At 41.5% G+C, this 15,622-nt stretch overlaps 5 protein-coding genes across 6 annotated transcripts; 2 read left to right on the top strand and 3 right to left on the bottom strand.

The window, feature by feature from the left end:
- Positions 1 to 725: 725 nt before the first annotated feature.
- On the bottom strand, positions 726 to 4,169 carry LOC129718922 (myb-like protein AA). The gene is made up of 4 exons (XM_055670159.1): positions 3,946 to 4,169; positions 2,067 to 2,325; positions 1,297 to 1,859; positions 726 to 1,234 (listed from the first exon to the last, which is right to left on the bottom strand). Exons 1-4 carry the CDS (start codon positions 4,048 to 4,050, stop codon positions 1,031 to 1,033), a joined length of 1,131 nt encoding a protein of 376 aa, XP_055526134.1. The 5' UTR covers positions 4,051 to 4,169; the 3' UTR covers positions 726 to 1,030.
- Positions 4,170 to 7,575: 3,406 nt separating this feature from the next.
- Positions 7,576 to 11,478, top strand: LOC129718924 (uncharacterized protein K02A2.6-like). 2 transcript variants are annotated; one of them, XM_055670164.1, is made up of 3 exons: positions 7,576 to 8,436; positions 8,494 to 8,687; positions 9,016 to 11,478. In XM_055670164.1, exon 3 carries the CDS (start codon positions 9,234 to 9,236, stop codon positions 10,086 to 10,088), a length of 855 nt encoding a protein of 284 aa, XP_055526139.1. In that variant the 5' UTR covers positions 7,576 to 8,436; positions 8,494 to 8,687; positions 9,016 to 9,233; the 3' UTR covers positions 10,089 to 11,478. The 2 variants fall into 2 exon arrangements, with proteins under 2 accessions (XP_055526139.1, XP_055526138.1); XM_055670163.1 differs by having other exon boundaries at positions 8,876 to 11,478.
- On the bottom strand, positions 11,261 to 12,262 carry LOC129718930 (glutathione S-transferase theta-1-like). Its single transcript, XM_055670171.1, has 3 exons — positions 12,012 to 12,262; positions 11,532 to 11,954; positions 11,261 to 11,456 (listed from the first exon to the last, which is right to left on the bottom strand). Exons 1-3 carry the CDS (start codon positions 12,127 to 12,129, stop codon positions 11,308 to 11,310), a joined length of 690 nt encoding a protein of 229 aa, XP_055526146.1. The 5' UTR covers positions 12,130 to 12,262; the 3' UTR covers positions 11,261 to 11,307.
- A 142-nt stretch (positions 12,263 to 12,404) lies between these two features.
- On the bottom strand, positions 12,405 to 13,317 carry LOC129718929 (glutathione S-transferase theta-2-like). The gene is made up of 2 exons (XM_055670170.1): positions 13,094 to 13,317; positions 12,405 to 13,037 (listed from the first exon to the last, which is right to left on the bottom strand). Exons 1-2 carry the CDS (start codon positions 13,212 to 13,214, stop codon positions 12,451 to 12,453), a joined length of 708 nt encoding a protein of 235 aa, XP_055526145.1. The 5' UTR covers positions 13,215 to 13,317; the 3' UTR covers positions 12,405 to 12,450.
- A 343-nt stretch (positions 13,318 to 13,660) lies between these two features.
- LOC129718931 (glutathione S-transferase theta-1-like) lies at positions 13,661 to 15,047 on the top strand. Its single transcript, XM_055670172.1, has 3 exons — positions 13,661 to 14,178; positions 14,362 to 14,793; positions 14,861 to 15,047. Exons 1-3 carry the CDS (start codon positions 14,055 to 14,057, stop codon positions 14,992 to 14,994), a joined length of 690 nt encoding a protein of 229 aa, XP_055526147.1. The 5' UTR covers positions 13,661 to 14,054; the 3' UTR covers positions 14,995 to 15,047.
- The last annotated feature ends 575 nt before the right edge of the window (positions 15,048 to 15,622 follow it).

Below are 15,622 nucleotides of genomic sequence, written 5' to 3'. Positions count from 1 at the left end.
GGGGCTGCCGTCTTGGGTGTACGTGTAGCTGCTCCGGATCAGAGAGCTGTTTTAGCCGCCCCCAACATGGAGAACAGCTCCCCCTTCCCTGTCAGCATACGACCAAGTTCCCACCGGCTCACCGATCTTCCCTTGGTTTGCTAGTACCCCAGTCGGTACCACGTGGAGGTAGAGATAGGAGTTGCTAGGCAGTATGCTCTGGACCACACCCTCGAAAGACCCTCGTAGTTCTGGGCCAGACGTGAAGCACCAGAGTGAAGACCTTTTTTTTTGCTCGTCACCTCCTTCCAGTGAAGCGTTCTTTCCATGATTAGAAATTTTCTTACCTCTAAATGTTTTAAGAAAAGAGGAACCAAAAAAAAATTTTGCCCCGGCCCCCCCAGCACCTAACTTTTATTTCCTGGGAAAACCTAGCTAAAAAATTTTTAATGCTTAAATTTTAAGTTCGCTAAAGTATAACCAGAACTGCTTTTAAAAATATTCACCATAATCTAGCAAAAATAATTTTGTTTTCCGGATGTATATTTTTGATTGTCATCTTAAAGTCGGTTTTAAAATTTAGAAACTGAACATGTTGGATAATTTTAAATCAAATTCTAGTTCGAACTGACCTAAATTTGGTGATTTTAGTGGTGGAAATGTCATCCCAAACCTATACTTTTAACTGAACTACATACGACGAATTTGCCTCTGGCTTTCGGATAGAACACAATTACGCACCCTCATCAAGTCAAAATTGACCCTACTTCAGGGCAGTCCGAATAGTCCTATATTCTATATTCAAACGGCGCGCCTGTGTCTAAGAGAGCACTTTTCCACTGAATTTAAATACTGGATTTTTTTTCTAGATGGGTACTACAATCTGTTGCGTTTTACCGAATCGTAAAAAATTAAAATGTACAAATTTGGATCGTAGTGAAAATTTCGAGCGAAAGAGTGCAATTCACAATCGGGTTACCAAGAAAATAATATTAAAGTAAGATTAAAAAAGGGGAGATTTCCGGGAGTAAGGGGAAAAGGAGTGGATAACTTACGCAGCACTAGTTTCGACGAATACGACATCGAACAACGACTGACAAGCCGCGGCTGCAGCTTCCTTGCGGGCCAATTTCTTTGATCGGGCCTTGCCAATGTAGCGCTGCCCGTCGACGGTAACGCCAACAGAAAATTCACGCTTCAACGGATCGTTATTATTGTTTGTACCAAGATCCTCATACGGAACCTGTGGTCGCATCTAAAAGCAGAATAAACATTTTGGTAAATTTAGCTCTGCAGAAAAATGCATTTGTGACTTACAAAAGCAAGCAGCGCAGTTGGGTGACGGGTGGCAGCATCGGCTGGAAGATCGGCCTTAGTTTTGGCAACCTTCGGTGCCAACGGATGAGTACCGGCTTCATTAACCTTTGTGGAAGTTTTTTGCGGTTTGATGGCCGGAATTTCGAAGCCCTCGTTTTGCCATTCGTTGAACAATTTGTACAACGCGTACGATGCCAAGTGAAGCATTGGAACGTCATCATTATCGGAAACGTCCGTCATTTCGGTATCGTCATCCACAGCATCCTGATTGGTATTGCCGTTGTTGCTGTTCTCCTGCTTCTGTCGAGATTTAGCCATTTGGCTGATTACCAGATCTCGCAGTGCCTTCTCCGAAGCACGTGCCTTCGCTAGATGCTTGTTTGGAGCGGTTGCCTCGTAGCGTACATTGTTCAGCACGATCTCAGCAGTCGTCTCGTGTCCGTTGGTGTTAATAATAAATTCACCCATACCGGGACCTTGCATTTCATGCAGTGCGACTACAGCATTCTTGGGTGTCAATAATTTACGCAGACGACGCAACTGGCGTGCCTTCCGCTCTTTATCTGTGAATAAATGAAAATAATATCAATGAGAGGTAGACATTCGAATTACCCGAAATTTTCTTTTTATAAAATCATTCTAGGAGACTATCTCATCACAAAACAGATTGTTTAGCTCTGGTTTTGAAATAAACAACCTTCAAATTTGCGCAGTGTTTCTAATCATATTCTTGTGCTGCTAAATATAATGTTCAAGACTTCAAAACTTACCAAGCTTCTTCCGCTCAGCGGTGGTCAGATTCTTGCGGTTGGCAAAAATCTTACGCATCTTGGCGCTAATGCCACCCTCTCCCGACTCATCGTTCGAGTCAACAGGCATAGGTTCCTCCATGTTGGCAGCCGGCTCAGGTTTCACTGGTTGCGGTTGCTGCTGTTGTTGTTGTTGCGGCGGCTGCTGCTGTTGTTGCTGGGGCTGCTGCTGTTGTTTTTGGGGCGTAGACTGGTTCTGCTGTTGAACCGGAGTTGATTGCTAGGAAACAATACATAGGGAAAATTTATTACAACAAATTCTACCAACCGTAGTAACTCATAGACTCGCTATGCATTTGAGGCTTGACTGGCTGGGAGTGGCGCACTCAATTTATGGCAAGCAACGCATACACTCTCGGATTCGGCAAAACTACTGACACTGACTGGCAACGAAAGATTCTCGGTTAGGTAATTGTGCGTTAGGTTAAATATTTCTGTTCTGTACATTCTCTGGTGCACTTTCGCTTAGTTTATCTTCGGTTAGAGAAGTTCCGGTGGCGCATCTGTCGCTAGTTCTGTGCGTTGGAGAAAAATGCGCGCACGCCAATAAATCGATGTGTTGCAGCTCTCTTCTTACAAACATTGATTGAATTGTCTTAGAAAGCATTATGGTACATACTCTTCCTGTTATCTCCCCCAGTGGGTTGCTGACTGAAAAGAGAGAGTAGCCGGAGTAATGGGATCGTTGCGTGGCCAGATTACTGCACTCTTCATGACTGCAGCAGCTTCATCGTTCTTCTTCCGTCCACACCGGGCTGACCCTTTTTGGTGACTATCCTATACAAAGATGGAAGACGGATCCTTTTCTTTTACTATAGCTATGGCCATTTTCAACTGCTTGTTCTCGTCAGCTTCACACTTCACGCGTGAAACATTGGTGCTCTGTACCCGAACGAAAACGATTTATTGGATATCATAAGATGCAAACTTTGAACGCTTTAGAATGCTGTCTGCCTTGTGCTGGTGTGGCTTTATTTGGCTAGATTGATAGGTAAACCGAGATTTCATTCGTAAGCTTTCCCTCACGCCACAGACTCAGATCGTCGCTAGTAGAAAAGGAAAACAAATATCGCCTTGGCCGCTGTGAGTCTGTTGGCTCCCAGGAATGCTACGTTGTATACTTGTTAGATGCAGATTTTTTGCGACCAGCAAGTTATCGATCTAATCTGCGTTGGAACTGGAGCGCACCGAAAAGTTTCCGCATCAAATCTAATCGATAACTCTGCGCCACAAAACTGAATAAAACAAAAATGACAAGCGGGTGGAATCAACCACCCACCCAGGATGGGAAGAGGGGAAATTAGGGGAAAGTCGACGCCATTTTGGAAAAAAGACGGTGAAAATCTACAGACGATTCTGCGTACTAAAATTCGTGCGGTTGAATAAAACGAAGAACGCTGAAGATCTTTGACCGATTTTTCCAAAATCCCAGCAACTGCGATGTGCCTAGAAGGCGATTCTAAACCGACAAAGGAATCTACCGTTACAATCATCGTGAAGAAAAAAAAAACTAAACCAAAGAGGTGTCGTTTTGCGTTCAAGGGTCCAGAACGGATCGGAGTTGAACGGTCACCGGCCGGAGGAACCCTAGCACTTATGTCGGCACGATGCAAGTGCGAGCAGTTCCCGGCGACCGGAGAAGCGCCCTGCCGGACAATGAACATAACTATTGGAAAAGAATTTTACACTTGCTACACATCCTGTCGAAAAAGTATCGAATAACAAAAACAAAATATTACAACCGAACGAATTTAATCAAAAAATCAGGATGTTACGGGAAAAAGAAAATGGCTGCCTTTTTGCAGACCGCACTTGGAAGAAACTGAAAGCCATTAACTACCTGATTGTTAGCGGAGTTTCCGTTCGACGGTACGAAATGTTGATCGTACTGCTGCTGGTAGTTATTACGGTTTTGATTACCACGGAAGTTGCTTCTGCGATTCATTCCGAAATTTTTTCTCCAATTAAATTAGTGAAAATGTAACTTTAGCTAAGCACTAGGCAAAGAATAACCGGTTTAACACGTCCTAACACCACGAGCTGCGAAATAGAACTGTGCTGAAAATGGAGGTGGAACGCCGAAGGAACACTAGCTAGGGTTGGCAGATTCTTATACACTGAACAAAATCTTGAAAAGTCTGTCAATAAGGTGTTGTATTGGTGGTATGCATATTATTTTTTCTTTTGATAAGAAATGTCAAAAGAAATACATATTCCACTGACTTTATATTAATTTAAACGACGGAACTATTGAAAAAATCGATTTCAAATTTTAACAACTGTAAGTGATATTAAGAAAAACCCTGTCGTTAAGAAACAATGACACAGGGATGCCAGGTCATTTTTCAAATGTCTTCAATTTCCATAGAAAATATCTTCACACATGCTCTGCTCCGTCAGGTTTATATTTTCCATTAGGGATAGTCAGATAGAGAGATAAACGATGAAAAAACTGCCAATTCGGCAACTACACAGAAAAACAAAACCACCCAAATATGCGTATTTTTGACGCAAATCAGCCCTTCGGCGCGGGAAGGTACTTATAGGTAAAAGTGATTTGCCTACTTTAAGGTACCTGTACGGAAGTCATCATTTAGGTAAAATCGGATACCTTGAATCATCAATATCAATATCAAAAACTCCTTACAAATTTTTACCCAAAATTACTTAATTATTCCTGTGTTTATTGAGCTTTTGCGTTGTTTTTACCGATTTTTATGCGTATTATTTACCTAAACCAGAGAAAACATTCAGTTTTACGTAAATTTACGTTGTTTTTACGTTATCGCTTGGTAATATTTTCTTTGTGTGTAGGTTTCATATATCAGAGCTGCCAGATCTCTTCTCTAGGTGCAACATTGACTAACTTTTTCATTCGACTCGTACACAGAAAAATAACATTACACAATTATGCGTATTTTCGACACAAATCAGCGGGAAGGTACTTTTAGGTGAAAGTGATTTACCTACTTTTGAGTACCTGCATGGAAGCACAGAACAGATATGCAACTTCGAACAAAACTCTGCAGCAAATCGGTGCCCAAGCTTTCGCATTCATTTTTTGCTGTTCCATCCTACATTGATTTTACAGTGCATCGTTCGAACAGTTCGCTCCAATAGTTTGAACATGCACCAAAAAAACTATTTATTTTTGCTTGAATGACCAGGCAAAAAGGTGATCTTGAATAGTTGAATCTATCAAAATCAAGTTAGGACAGGATCGCGTTCAAGAGATCTTTAAAGTGGAAATTCAGTAACAATTCACAATCAACGTCAATAAAACACATTAAACTTAAAATCTTTCAACCATTCAAACATTGTCTAACAAATTTTCTTGGATCGTACACCTCACTACTGTTAAAACTATTTTAACCTGTTAGTTGATTTACTTGTATATTTTCGTTGGACTTGGAAACCGAATTTCTCGATCAACGACAATATTTTTTTCTCGTACCGTTTTTTATATCTAACATTGCTAGAAATGCATATCAGACGCGCTGTACCAGCACTGCTTACGACATTAGGTACAATGTAAAAAAAATGATTGTCGTTAGTCAAGATATTCAGTTTTTTTCAACTTGGGCAACAATGAAATTCATTAAAAATATATCTACATAAAAACCGTTGCACGTATGCGGGTGGTACTGTACGTTTATCATGAAAAGGCACCCTCGCTATACCAGTACCGGGGAGAACAAAGGATTCTCTCGATGAAAAAGCGGCGAGAGCTCATACAGTCCTTTTGTTGAATGAATGGAATGTAAGCGTAATGAAATTTCGAGTGTAAAATGCGTTCTCTCCACCGCTAGATGTCGATACTTAAAATAAAGAGATTTTGTCTCGTTTTTGGTTCTTCAGTTGAACAGATGTGATGGAAGTCACTATTTAGGTAAAATTGAATACCTTGAAGCTTCAATATCAATATCAAAAACTCCATACAAATTTTTACCCAAAATTAGGCATTCGCTTTTTATTGAGCTGTTGCTTTGTTTTCACCAAATTTTATGCGTATTATCTACCTAAACCAATGAAAACATTCAGGTTTACGTAAATTTTCATTGTTAATACGTTTTCGCTTGGTAATATTTTTTTGTGTATAACTCATGGTGACGGTGGAAGCCCTTAGGGACAACAAAACGCATCACAAAAACCGTGAAGGTGTTAAATTTGATGTTTGTTTGATTTTATATACTTTCCGAGATACTTTCACCATAATTGATCATTATTTTGTTGTCCATACAAAGGTTTGTGAACCACCAGTTAAAAATCACCGTGATAAAGCAGTTTTGGGGCCTTCTCAATTCATTGTTTAGCAAATAAACATGAAAAACGTGTGAAAATAAAAATATCCTTTATTGTATCTGATTGCAATACCTCTCAATGCGTTACCTTTCTTGTTCGTTTGGCTGGGATTTTAACATGTTCGTTCGGCTCACATATCTCTCCCTCTGAGTAATGCTATTTTCCATAAGCCAGCAGCAGAAATGTCATTTTGTTCTCTACCAGGGTCATATTTTCTAGCAGCGAAAGTGTCACTTTGTGCACAACTTGCCAGTTAGTGAAACTTTTAAAATATGTGAATTTTTCAATTTAAAAATCAAAGAAAAATCGTAAAGATTTAAGAAAAAATACGTAGTGCCTGCTGAAAGGTCGGTCATCGATAAGTATGCAAAACGCAGATTTCTAGAAATTTTTATTAACTCGCAGATATTTGCAGTTTTTTCATAGTTTCTGCAGATTTTTGTCAGAGTCTCCTTATATTTGGGCAGATTTTCTAAAAATGTGTGCAGACTTTTGACTGCACGAGCGCAATTTTTTAAATTGGTTTTTTTAGCTATTCACGGATTTCGGATTCTTATATATCAGCTAAAAGAGAGAAAAACAAAACGTGATTTTTTAAATTTTATATTTTTTTTATGAAGAAAAAAAAAATCGCTCCAAAATCGCTACAATGACAGTTGGTATACTGCCGTCATCTCGCGGACTGACGTAAGCGCCATTTTTTTTCAAATATGGGGTTCTTATGCCAATTTGTTCTTTATTCGAAGACCCACCTTTTGATATCTTTCTTTTAGTTGTAATTTATTCGTACGTTGCATAAAATCAAGAAAACGAAATGACGTATGCACCATTTCAATACAAAAGTGACAAGTAACCCGTTCATTTTTGGCCCGTATTGAAAAACTGATCAAATGGATGTACGTCATAACTATTATTATTATTATTTCGATTTTTCCGGGTTTTCGAGCAGTTGCAGACTTTTTCAAAAGCATCTGGCATCTCTGGCAAATTTACCGAATTTACCACGGGAATGGCATCGCTGTCAGCTACCATACATTTGACGCGTTATCAACATCACTGGCACTGGCACCCGAAAAATGGGCAGTTTACCCTTATCTTATGTTGATTCGGGCAAACCGGCTAAATGTTGACTGCAATTATTAATAGCATATCAGACAGTTTCGAGCAATTTCTTAAGGTTTTCACATGGTATGTGATATTGTAAGTGATATTTAGTACATTAATTGTGTCCCAAAGCAAAGTGAAGCAAACTGTGACAGCAGAGAAGTAGTTTTGGGACAAACGGTACAGAAATAGATGTTCGTAGCGCTTGAAGGCTACCATACCATTCCCTTGAAATTTACACAAGCAGGCGTGGGAACGGTGGGAACGAAAAGAATTGACATTTTCAATTTGGAAATGACCCATTTACCCAATGAGTATAAAAGAGAGGTGAGGAGGAAACTTACTAACCAGGGGGAATCTATCTGTCAAAAATCGTGAAACAATGACCAACACATTTGGCAACAAGGCGTCTGTATGTTTTGGTTTTTGTCGTTTTGATCGAAGTAAAATGGAACGTTCTTTTATCAAAACTTGAGAAATCGCGGAGAACTTTTATTAATAATGCGTTTCGTAGTGAAATTTTGGGACAGCAACAAGTTTTTGACGAAAATTGATGATGTTTTATCGTCACATTGGTAATTTATCAAACGTCATGGACCAACAAACTTCATGGACCAGACTTGATCTGCGATAACGCACACATATATGAAATTTGACAGCGGTAAATCCCCTCTGTTGCTAACACTTGCACGCGCCCCTCTGCTCACCCCCCTCTGCCAATAGTTGATGCCAAATAGTGACGTAGCTATTTGGATTTACCATTGAGTTCGTCTAGTTGCTTACATTTGAAACATTTACTAATACTAGAAAAATGCACTCTCCTCCTCACCTCTCTTTTATGCTCATTGCCATTTACCTATTTGTGGAAACTGGTGAACAGATTTTTTTTACAAAAATTACTGTGGGAAATTCTGCAAGATTCGAAGTAAATAATATAAATAGTGATGAATCACAACAGTAGATCTTTTAAAACATTTTTAAGGCTTTGCTACCGGTCATCGAAAGTCCGGTTCGAAATTGGATTACACGAACAAAACAGAATACGTCAAAAATCAATTATGGAAGATGACATCGAGGTTCTGCTGGTTCCGAAAATCTGCGGTTTCCCCAAAATAGAAAGGCAAACCGGCGGGTTGCTAAACGGAAGCTTCGCAAAAAATTGATTAGAAAAAAAAGGTAAGTTACCAAGAATTTTCCTATTGGAAGTTTCATGGCGCCGGGTAACGGTTTGGAAAAGACGTCGGTTTTGTATATCTGCTAGAAGTTTGCGGATTCCGGTTTATCACTTAAATTAGGGAAGTTTTTTAAGCATAATACGTGTGCAAAGCTGCTTTCATGTCGCCAGTAAATTCATTTAATAATAGGTCCAAGCCGCTCGAAATTGATCGACTGGTCATTTGGTATGGGAAACGGAGCGCGCAAAGTCTATCTGTGCTCATCGTGCTCATATATGTAGCGCAAACTTTCGAACACTAAACAATGAAAGGAATTCCACTCCACACAGCCAATCGTCTCCAGAGATGGGCTCTTACGCTACTTGGATTTGATTTCAACGTGGAATATATTTCAACTGACCAGTTTGGATATGCAGACGTTCTCTCCCGGCTGATCAACAAACACGAGAAACCAGATGAAGAATTTGTAGTTGCTACAATCGGCATCGAAGAAGAGTTGGATAACGCCTTATGTGATTCGTTCAGCAATCTTCCAGTCACGTTCGAAATGGTTCGCTCAGCCACAAAGAAAGACAAGCTGCTTCAGACGGTTATCCAGCATATCAACACTGGTTGGCCAGCAGATAAACAAATCACTGATCCAAGTCTAAACACGTTTTGTTGCTGGCGAGAATCTCTTTCAATCATCAAGGATTACATCATGTTCTGCGATCGCATCGTAGTTCCAGCTGTATATCGTGGTCGAATCCTGAAGCAGGTTCATCGCGGTCATCCTGGAATGGACCGGATGAAGTCGAAAGCAGAAGGTCCTTGGAAACGAATTCATTTGGACTATGCCGGACCTATCGAGGAAATGTACTATCTGGTCATCGTTGATTCTTTCACCAAGTGGCCAGAAATCTTCCAATCTGCTTCATCAACGGCGCCATTGACAATAGGATTATTAAGAGAGACTTTTGCAAGATTTGGAAAACCTGATGCACTGGTTACGGATAACGGAAGTCAATTTTGCAGTGGCATATTAAAGCAGTTCTGTGAGAAATCCGTAATCATTCACATTAGTACCGCGCCCTACCATTCACAGTCAAACGGCCAGGCGGAACGATTTGTGGACACACTCAATCGTTCACTGCGGAAAATTACAGACGTGGAAAACATACCATCATCCGAAGCGCTGCAAACCTTTCTTCAAGTATACCGCTCAACGCTAAGCAACGTGTTGGAAGGAAAATCCCCGGCAGAAGTAATGTTTGGCAGACCAATGACGATTACACTTGATTTGCTTCGTCCTACGGGAATCAATCAAGCTCAATCCACGTCAACTTTGCTATCACCTTCCGCCACAACTCTAACTGCTGGAGCAATGGTATACGCCAAGGTCCACAAGAACGCCAAAACCTAGACATGGAAACCTGGAACTATCATTGAAGCATTTGGAAAGGTGAATTTCAATGTTCTACTGGATCAAGGTACGGGACGCAGAAAACTCATTCATTCCCATGCAAATCAACTACGCGCTAGGTATGATGACATCCAGCAGCCATCTCACGAAGTTCATCTACCATTGGCAGAACTGATTGCAGATTTCAGATTACCGGTTCCTGTTCAATCGAATTTGAATCCAGAACCATCCAGCAGCTCCGGTTCAAGACTAGCTATACCCATTAATGATTCCGCCAACAGCCTGGATGAAACAATGCGGACAGCTTCACCAACAATGATTGCATCAACGCCTATAGTAATCCCGTTAAGAAATGATGAAGTCACACCTCGCCCAGTCTGATGCTCAAAACCGCCAAGACGATTGGAGGATTACATCCGGTACTGAAATAAAGGGGGAGATGCTACCACCAGCTAGACAACTGAGTATGCGATGATTAAATGTGAAAACTTAGTTGTCAGAGAAAAGTAGAAAATAGATTCATTCTATTACAAGCTCTTGTTCAATCGAGACGTTCTTTAATAAATAGTCAATAGTTTTGAACATCTTTCATTTGTAACAGTTTCAATTCAAAAGTTTTTAAATTACAAATTCTAATATCTAATTTAAATTCTAATTTTTATTACTAATATTTCTTTAGAACTTTTTAATACAGGGGATAAGAGGATAAGGATAGGACGTGGTTCGTCTCGTTTTCGATTCAGTATCCTATCCATTATTGCTCCTTCCTTTCTTTCCTCTGTCACGTGAACACGTGAAATCTAGCTGGGCCTGGGCCGGAAAAATGGACCGATCTGCACCACCACGGATAAAGTCTGGCTAGGTCGAGCCCGAAAAACCGATTTGTTGTTGGTGGGAACCGTAGTAACGTTGCTTGGTTAGCGAGTGTTGTGGATGGCGGAAAATTAAATAATTTCTTCCTAATAATTCCAATCAAGCAATGTTTTGAATAACAGTAGCTCGTAGCCAATCTTTTGAGTTATGTTGCGCACAACGGGTTACTACGATTACTAATTTCTCTCGTAGACAAAAATCGAAAGTGACGGTAACCGCTGTTGTAATGGCTGTAATCTATTCAATTGTACCGGTACGTCCCAAACCACATATCAGCGAAATTTAATCAAAGTACAGACTTGTATTTTTGCCTTCCACCATTTATTGTACCAATCTAGAACCCTACTTAAAGTTTGGGCTTGGGAATGCCTTCCGGAGTGATCTTGTACACCAGCTTGTGTGCCTCGTCGTAGTACGGATTTGTCGCCTCCCGGACCCGTGCCATCCAAGCAGTCAGATTGGGTCTTCCAGCGCACACATCGTATCCTGCCATTTCTGTAAGACAGCGACAAAAGAAAAATCAAGATCAACAATTGCAACATTACTTCCTGAGAGTTTGGCATTCGTTACTCGGTTGCTCAATTTCACAGGCAGCCCACACATCTGCAACGGAAATTTCATCGCTAGCCAGAAACTTGCTGTCTTTTCCGAGATACACTTGGTCGATGAAATCCAAACAATTGGCCAACTGCTCGCGGTACTGCTCGGCCCGTTCCGGGTTCACCTTGGCGCCCATCAACCTCGGACGGAGCCACATGTACTGGAAGTAAACTGCTCCGGTGGCGCGGGTATTGTGGTGCTGCCACTCCAGATACTCATCGATGCGTGCCCGCTGGCGACTCTCCGCCGGATACCAGTGATCCGGAATTTTGTACTCACGGGCTAGATATCGCAGAATGGCTACACTTTCCGCCAGGTGCAGCTCTTTATCCACTATGCAGGGTACCTTTTGGAAGCGATTAATCGCCTTGAACTCGTCCGTTAGATGTTCACCTGGAATTGGTCGAAGATGGTGCAATTGAAGCTGGACCTATTATGTTACGCCATTACCTTTGCCCAAGTTAACCAGACATCTTTCGTAGGGAATTTTTGTCTTCTCCAGAAATATGTACAACGCTCTGCTTGGTTGCGACATAAGGTCATAGTAATAGCGGAGAGTTTTTGCCATTGCACTGCCGGTTTAGAACGGATATTTGCTCGCGACGTAAGAACCAAAATTGTACTATTTTGTAGTACTGAAACTTTCACGTTCCAAAGGTCAACATCTCGCTCGCACTTGTGATAAGCTTACCGAACCGGTGTGTCTGAATACACACAATAAACCGGTACGTTCATGTGTGCGTAACCATAAACATTCAAACAGGAGAATGCACTGTCATTCTCACTCATAAGTAGGTACTGTCTAGAAATTGTTTTTGTATTTTATCAAAAGTTCAATAATCGTACTCGTTATACAAACAAGAAAATTTTTATTTTTAGGTAAAAATCATCAGTCAACCTTCGGCGTCGGGATCTCTTTCGGAGTGAACTTGTAGGCAATCTTGTGCGCCTCGTCGTAGTGAGGATTGGTCTGAGCTCGTACACGATCCAGCCAAGCCGTCAGATTGGGCCGGCCAACACGCGGATCAAACCCGGCCAGCTTCGGTTGTTCAATTTCACAAGCAGCCAGAACATCAGCGTAGCTCACCTTGTCCCCTGCTAGGAAAGGTTTCCGTCCACCCTCGAGCCATTCTTTTTCGAACACATCCAGACAGTCCATCATTTTCTGCTTCAAACGGTCGACTTTCGCTGCATCCAGTTCAAGGCCAACCAGTGGCCTTATCCAGACGTAAAGAAAGTACTGTGCGCACTGCGCTCGGATTTCAGCATGTTGCCACTCGAGATACTCGTCCACTCGGGCACGTGCCGTGCGATCCTGCGGGTACCAGGACAGCTTTTGGTCTCCGAATCCAAACTCTCGCTCCAGGTAGCGAAAGATAGCGATATTTTCCGCTAGCTTAAAATCACCATGAACTATGCAGGGCACTTTGCCAAAACGGTTCACATTTTCTATGAACTCCTGTGATTTGTTTTCAACTAAAATATTTTAGAGTATGTTTAGTAGAGGCTTTAGAACGCAAACGAATCGTTACATTTTCTCAGCGCAACAGGACACTTCTGATGTGGGATTTTTGTCTGTTCCAACAGGATGTACAAAGCACGCGACGGTTGGGAGAGTAGATCGTAATAGTACTTGAGAGTTTTGGTTGCCATTTTTGCTGCAGACGAATTCTGCTATGCGAAACACTCGAATGGACAGTGCCGTATGATAACAAGTTTGAACTGTTTGAGAGTTGTCTTAAGTTGGTATGTTTTAATACTTAACGCATACATCTTTGAGTCGGTAGATAAGCGATTACTCATTTTGTGTGTGTGTGTGCACCTTACCTCTGGATAAGCAAAGCAATGCACACACTAGAATTTATGCTAATGTTTGTATTGATCTTATGTATTTATGTGAAACGATAAAATGTCAGTCGGACCGGCAAGTTTCGTTTCTTCTGTCAGCTGGTTTAAGACGGTATATTTTCGGTGAGAGATTTTTAGGATCAGGTTTGTGTAAACTTCTCACAATTAGGTGAGAGTGTTAGTAACGTTAGAAATGGTGAATAACGTCAAAAAAAACACCAACAAATCTTACCAATAAAAAAGCTACTAACCAACTCGGAACTGAAGTGACTGCTTCAAGAACCCTAAACTCCCCTTTTAATTGATAAAAACTTTCAGAACAAGTGAAAATTGTTGAAATTTATTAGAGTTGTGAACTAAAGTTTAAGAAGACAGAGTAACTGAAGTAAAGTTTTACTTCGAAAGACACCACTTCAAACGCACCTCCCATTTTTAGATTCCTTTCCCTTCTCAAATTAAGGTACCACGTTTTGATTGATCATCTGTTGTTGAGTTTGGCGTATGCGTGCGTGCCCTGTTTTGTTCATTCAGTTCTATAGCATTCGTTCATTAAGCAGCAGCAGCCAGTGGCCGGACTTTTAGTTGTAATTTCAGTATCAGTATTCGTACAAATCTAGTTATAGTGAATTAATCATCCACCGAACAATGAGCAGCTCGCGCAGTATTCGCTTTTACTACGATCTCATCTCGCAACCGTGTCGGGCGTTGTACATTTTCCTCCAGCAGACCAAAATTCCCCACCAGAAGTGTCCTACGGCGCTGCGAAAATGTGAGTTACCCTCTTGCTGTTACTGCTAATACGCGTGAACGACGATGAAGTTTTTTTTTCTCGTGATTGGCGCGTACTTGACCTTCACGAGTGGCACCGTTGTTAGTTCAAGGAGCTTAAAATTAAATATCTTCTATAGCTAGGTGTCACATTGCGTCTTGCTCTACTTTCCCCCCATTCTAGGGGAACACACGACACCCGAGTTTCTGCAAAATGTGAGCCGTTTCGGTAAGGTTCCGGCCATAGTTGAAGCACCTAGCAACTTTAAACTGGCGGAAAGTATTGCCATCTTGCGCTACCTATCGCGGGAACATAACGTTCCGGACCACTGGTACCCACGGGACATCCGGAAGCGAGCCCGAGTGGACGAGTATCTCGAGTGGCAGCACACGAATACGCGGGCCCATTGTGCCAGCTACGTGCGGTACGTCTGGCGGGGACCACTACGAGGTGAACCGATGGAGGGCCGAACCGCCGAACGTCTCCGGGCGGAAATGATCGCCTGTTTGGACTTTATCGAGACGAATCTGCTCAGCGACGAAGGGCGGTACATTGACGGCGGTACCGACATTACGATTGCCGATCTGATCGCTGCCTGCGAAATCGAACAGCCAAGTGAGTAGGTGGAATATTCAGAGGGGGATTATTTCTATAACTATCCATTGTTTGTTTCGATGTCTAGAGCTGACAGGTTACGATCCGCGAGTAGGCCGCCCAAGGCTAACAGCTTGGATTCAGCGAGTAAGGGAACGCACCCAGCCGGACTACGACGAGGCGCACCAGGTGGTGCACAAATTTGCCCCCAAGCTGACTTAGTTGGGGGATTTGTGGTTTTTACATAAACAAAACGGAACATATGTAACTTCAAACTCTGTTTTTTACTCATCTTTCTTTCGTCTGGAACCTAACGCTTCCTTTAGTTAAGTTGTGTATATTCGTCAAACTCATCTTTCTGTATTTTCTTTGTAACCCGACTGGAATTTAGTCTGGATCAACATTCAAATACCCAAAAGGCACGGTTACACAAGAAAATCGAGTCGTAGAGTAGGTTACATACATCTAGGCGTATTACAACCGACGTAAAAGGGTTTCAAATAGTAAATCGTTTGGTCCTCTAGGTTTTGTTTCAACGACCTTTTTATTTAATTACTGGCACGAAAAATTACCTTGAGGTTCTCGTGCATAAGTTCTTCAAAAGTATCCTGTTTGGAAATATGTTTTCTGACGATATCCAAGAATTCTGATTACTCTCGTTACCTTCAGCTTCAGCCTCTTGAGTTCCACTGTGTATAAAATGAGCGGTGTGTCCAGATTCTGAGTCTTAGCATTAACCTACTCAGCTCAGATTCAACATTGTTCATTATTTTCCAAACGCCAGCAGTTTCTTGATAATTCGGTGGCTAACTGAGTGGGCTTTAGGTGTGTTTTAGTTTGATCAATCTCG

This window comes from Wyeomyia smithii, chromosome 1 (assembly GCF_029784165.1).
Source record: "Wyeomyia smithii strain HCP4-BCI-WySm-NY-G18 chromosome 1, ASM2978416v1, whole genome shotgun sequence".
Classification (NCBI taxonomy): domain Eukaryota; kingdom Metazoa; phylum Arthropoda; class Insecta; order Diptera; family Culicidae; genus Wyeomyia; species Wyeomyia smithii.
The sequence above is the reverse complement of the archived record's forward strand: the minus strand, read 5'-3'. Positions and strand labels throughout refer to the sequence as shown.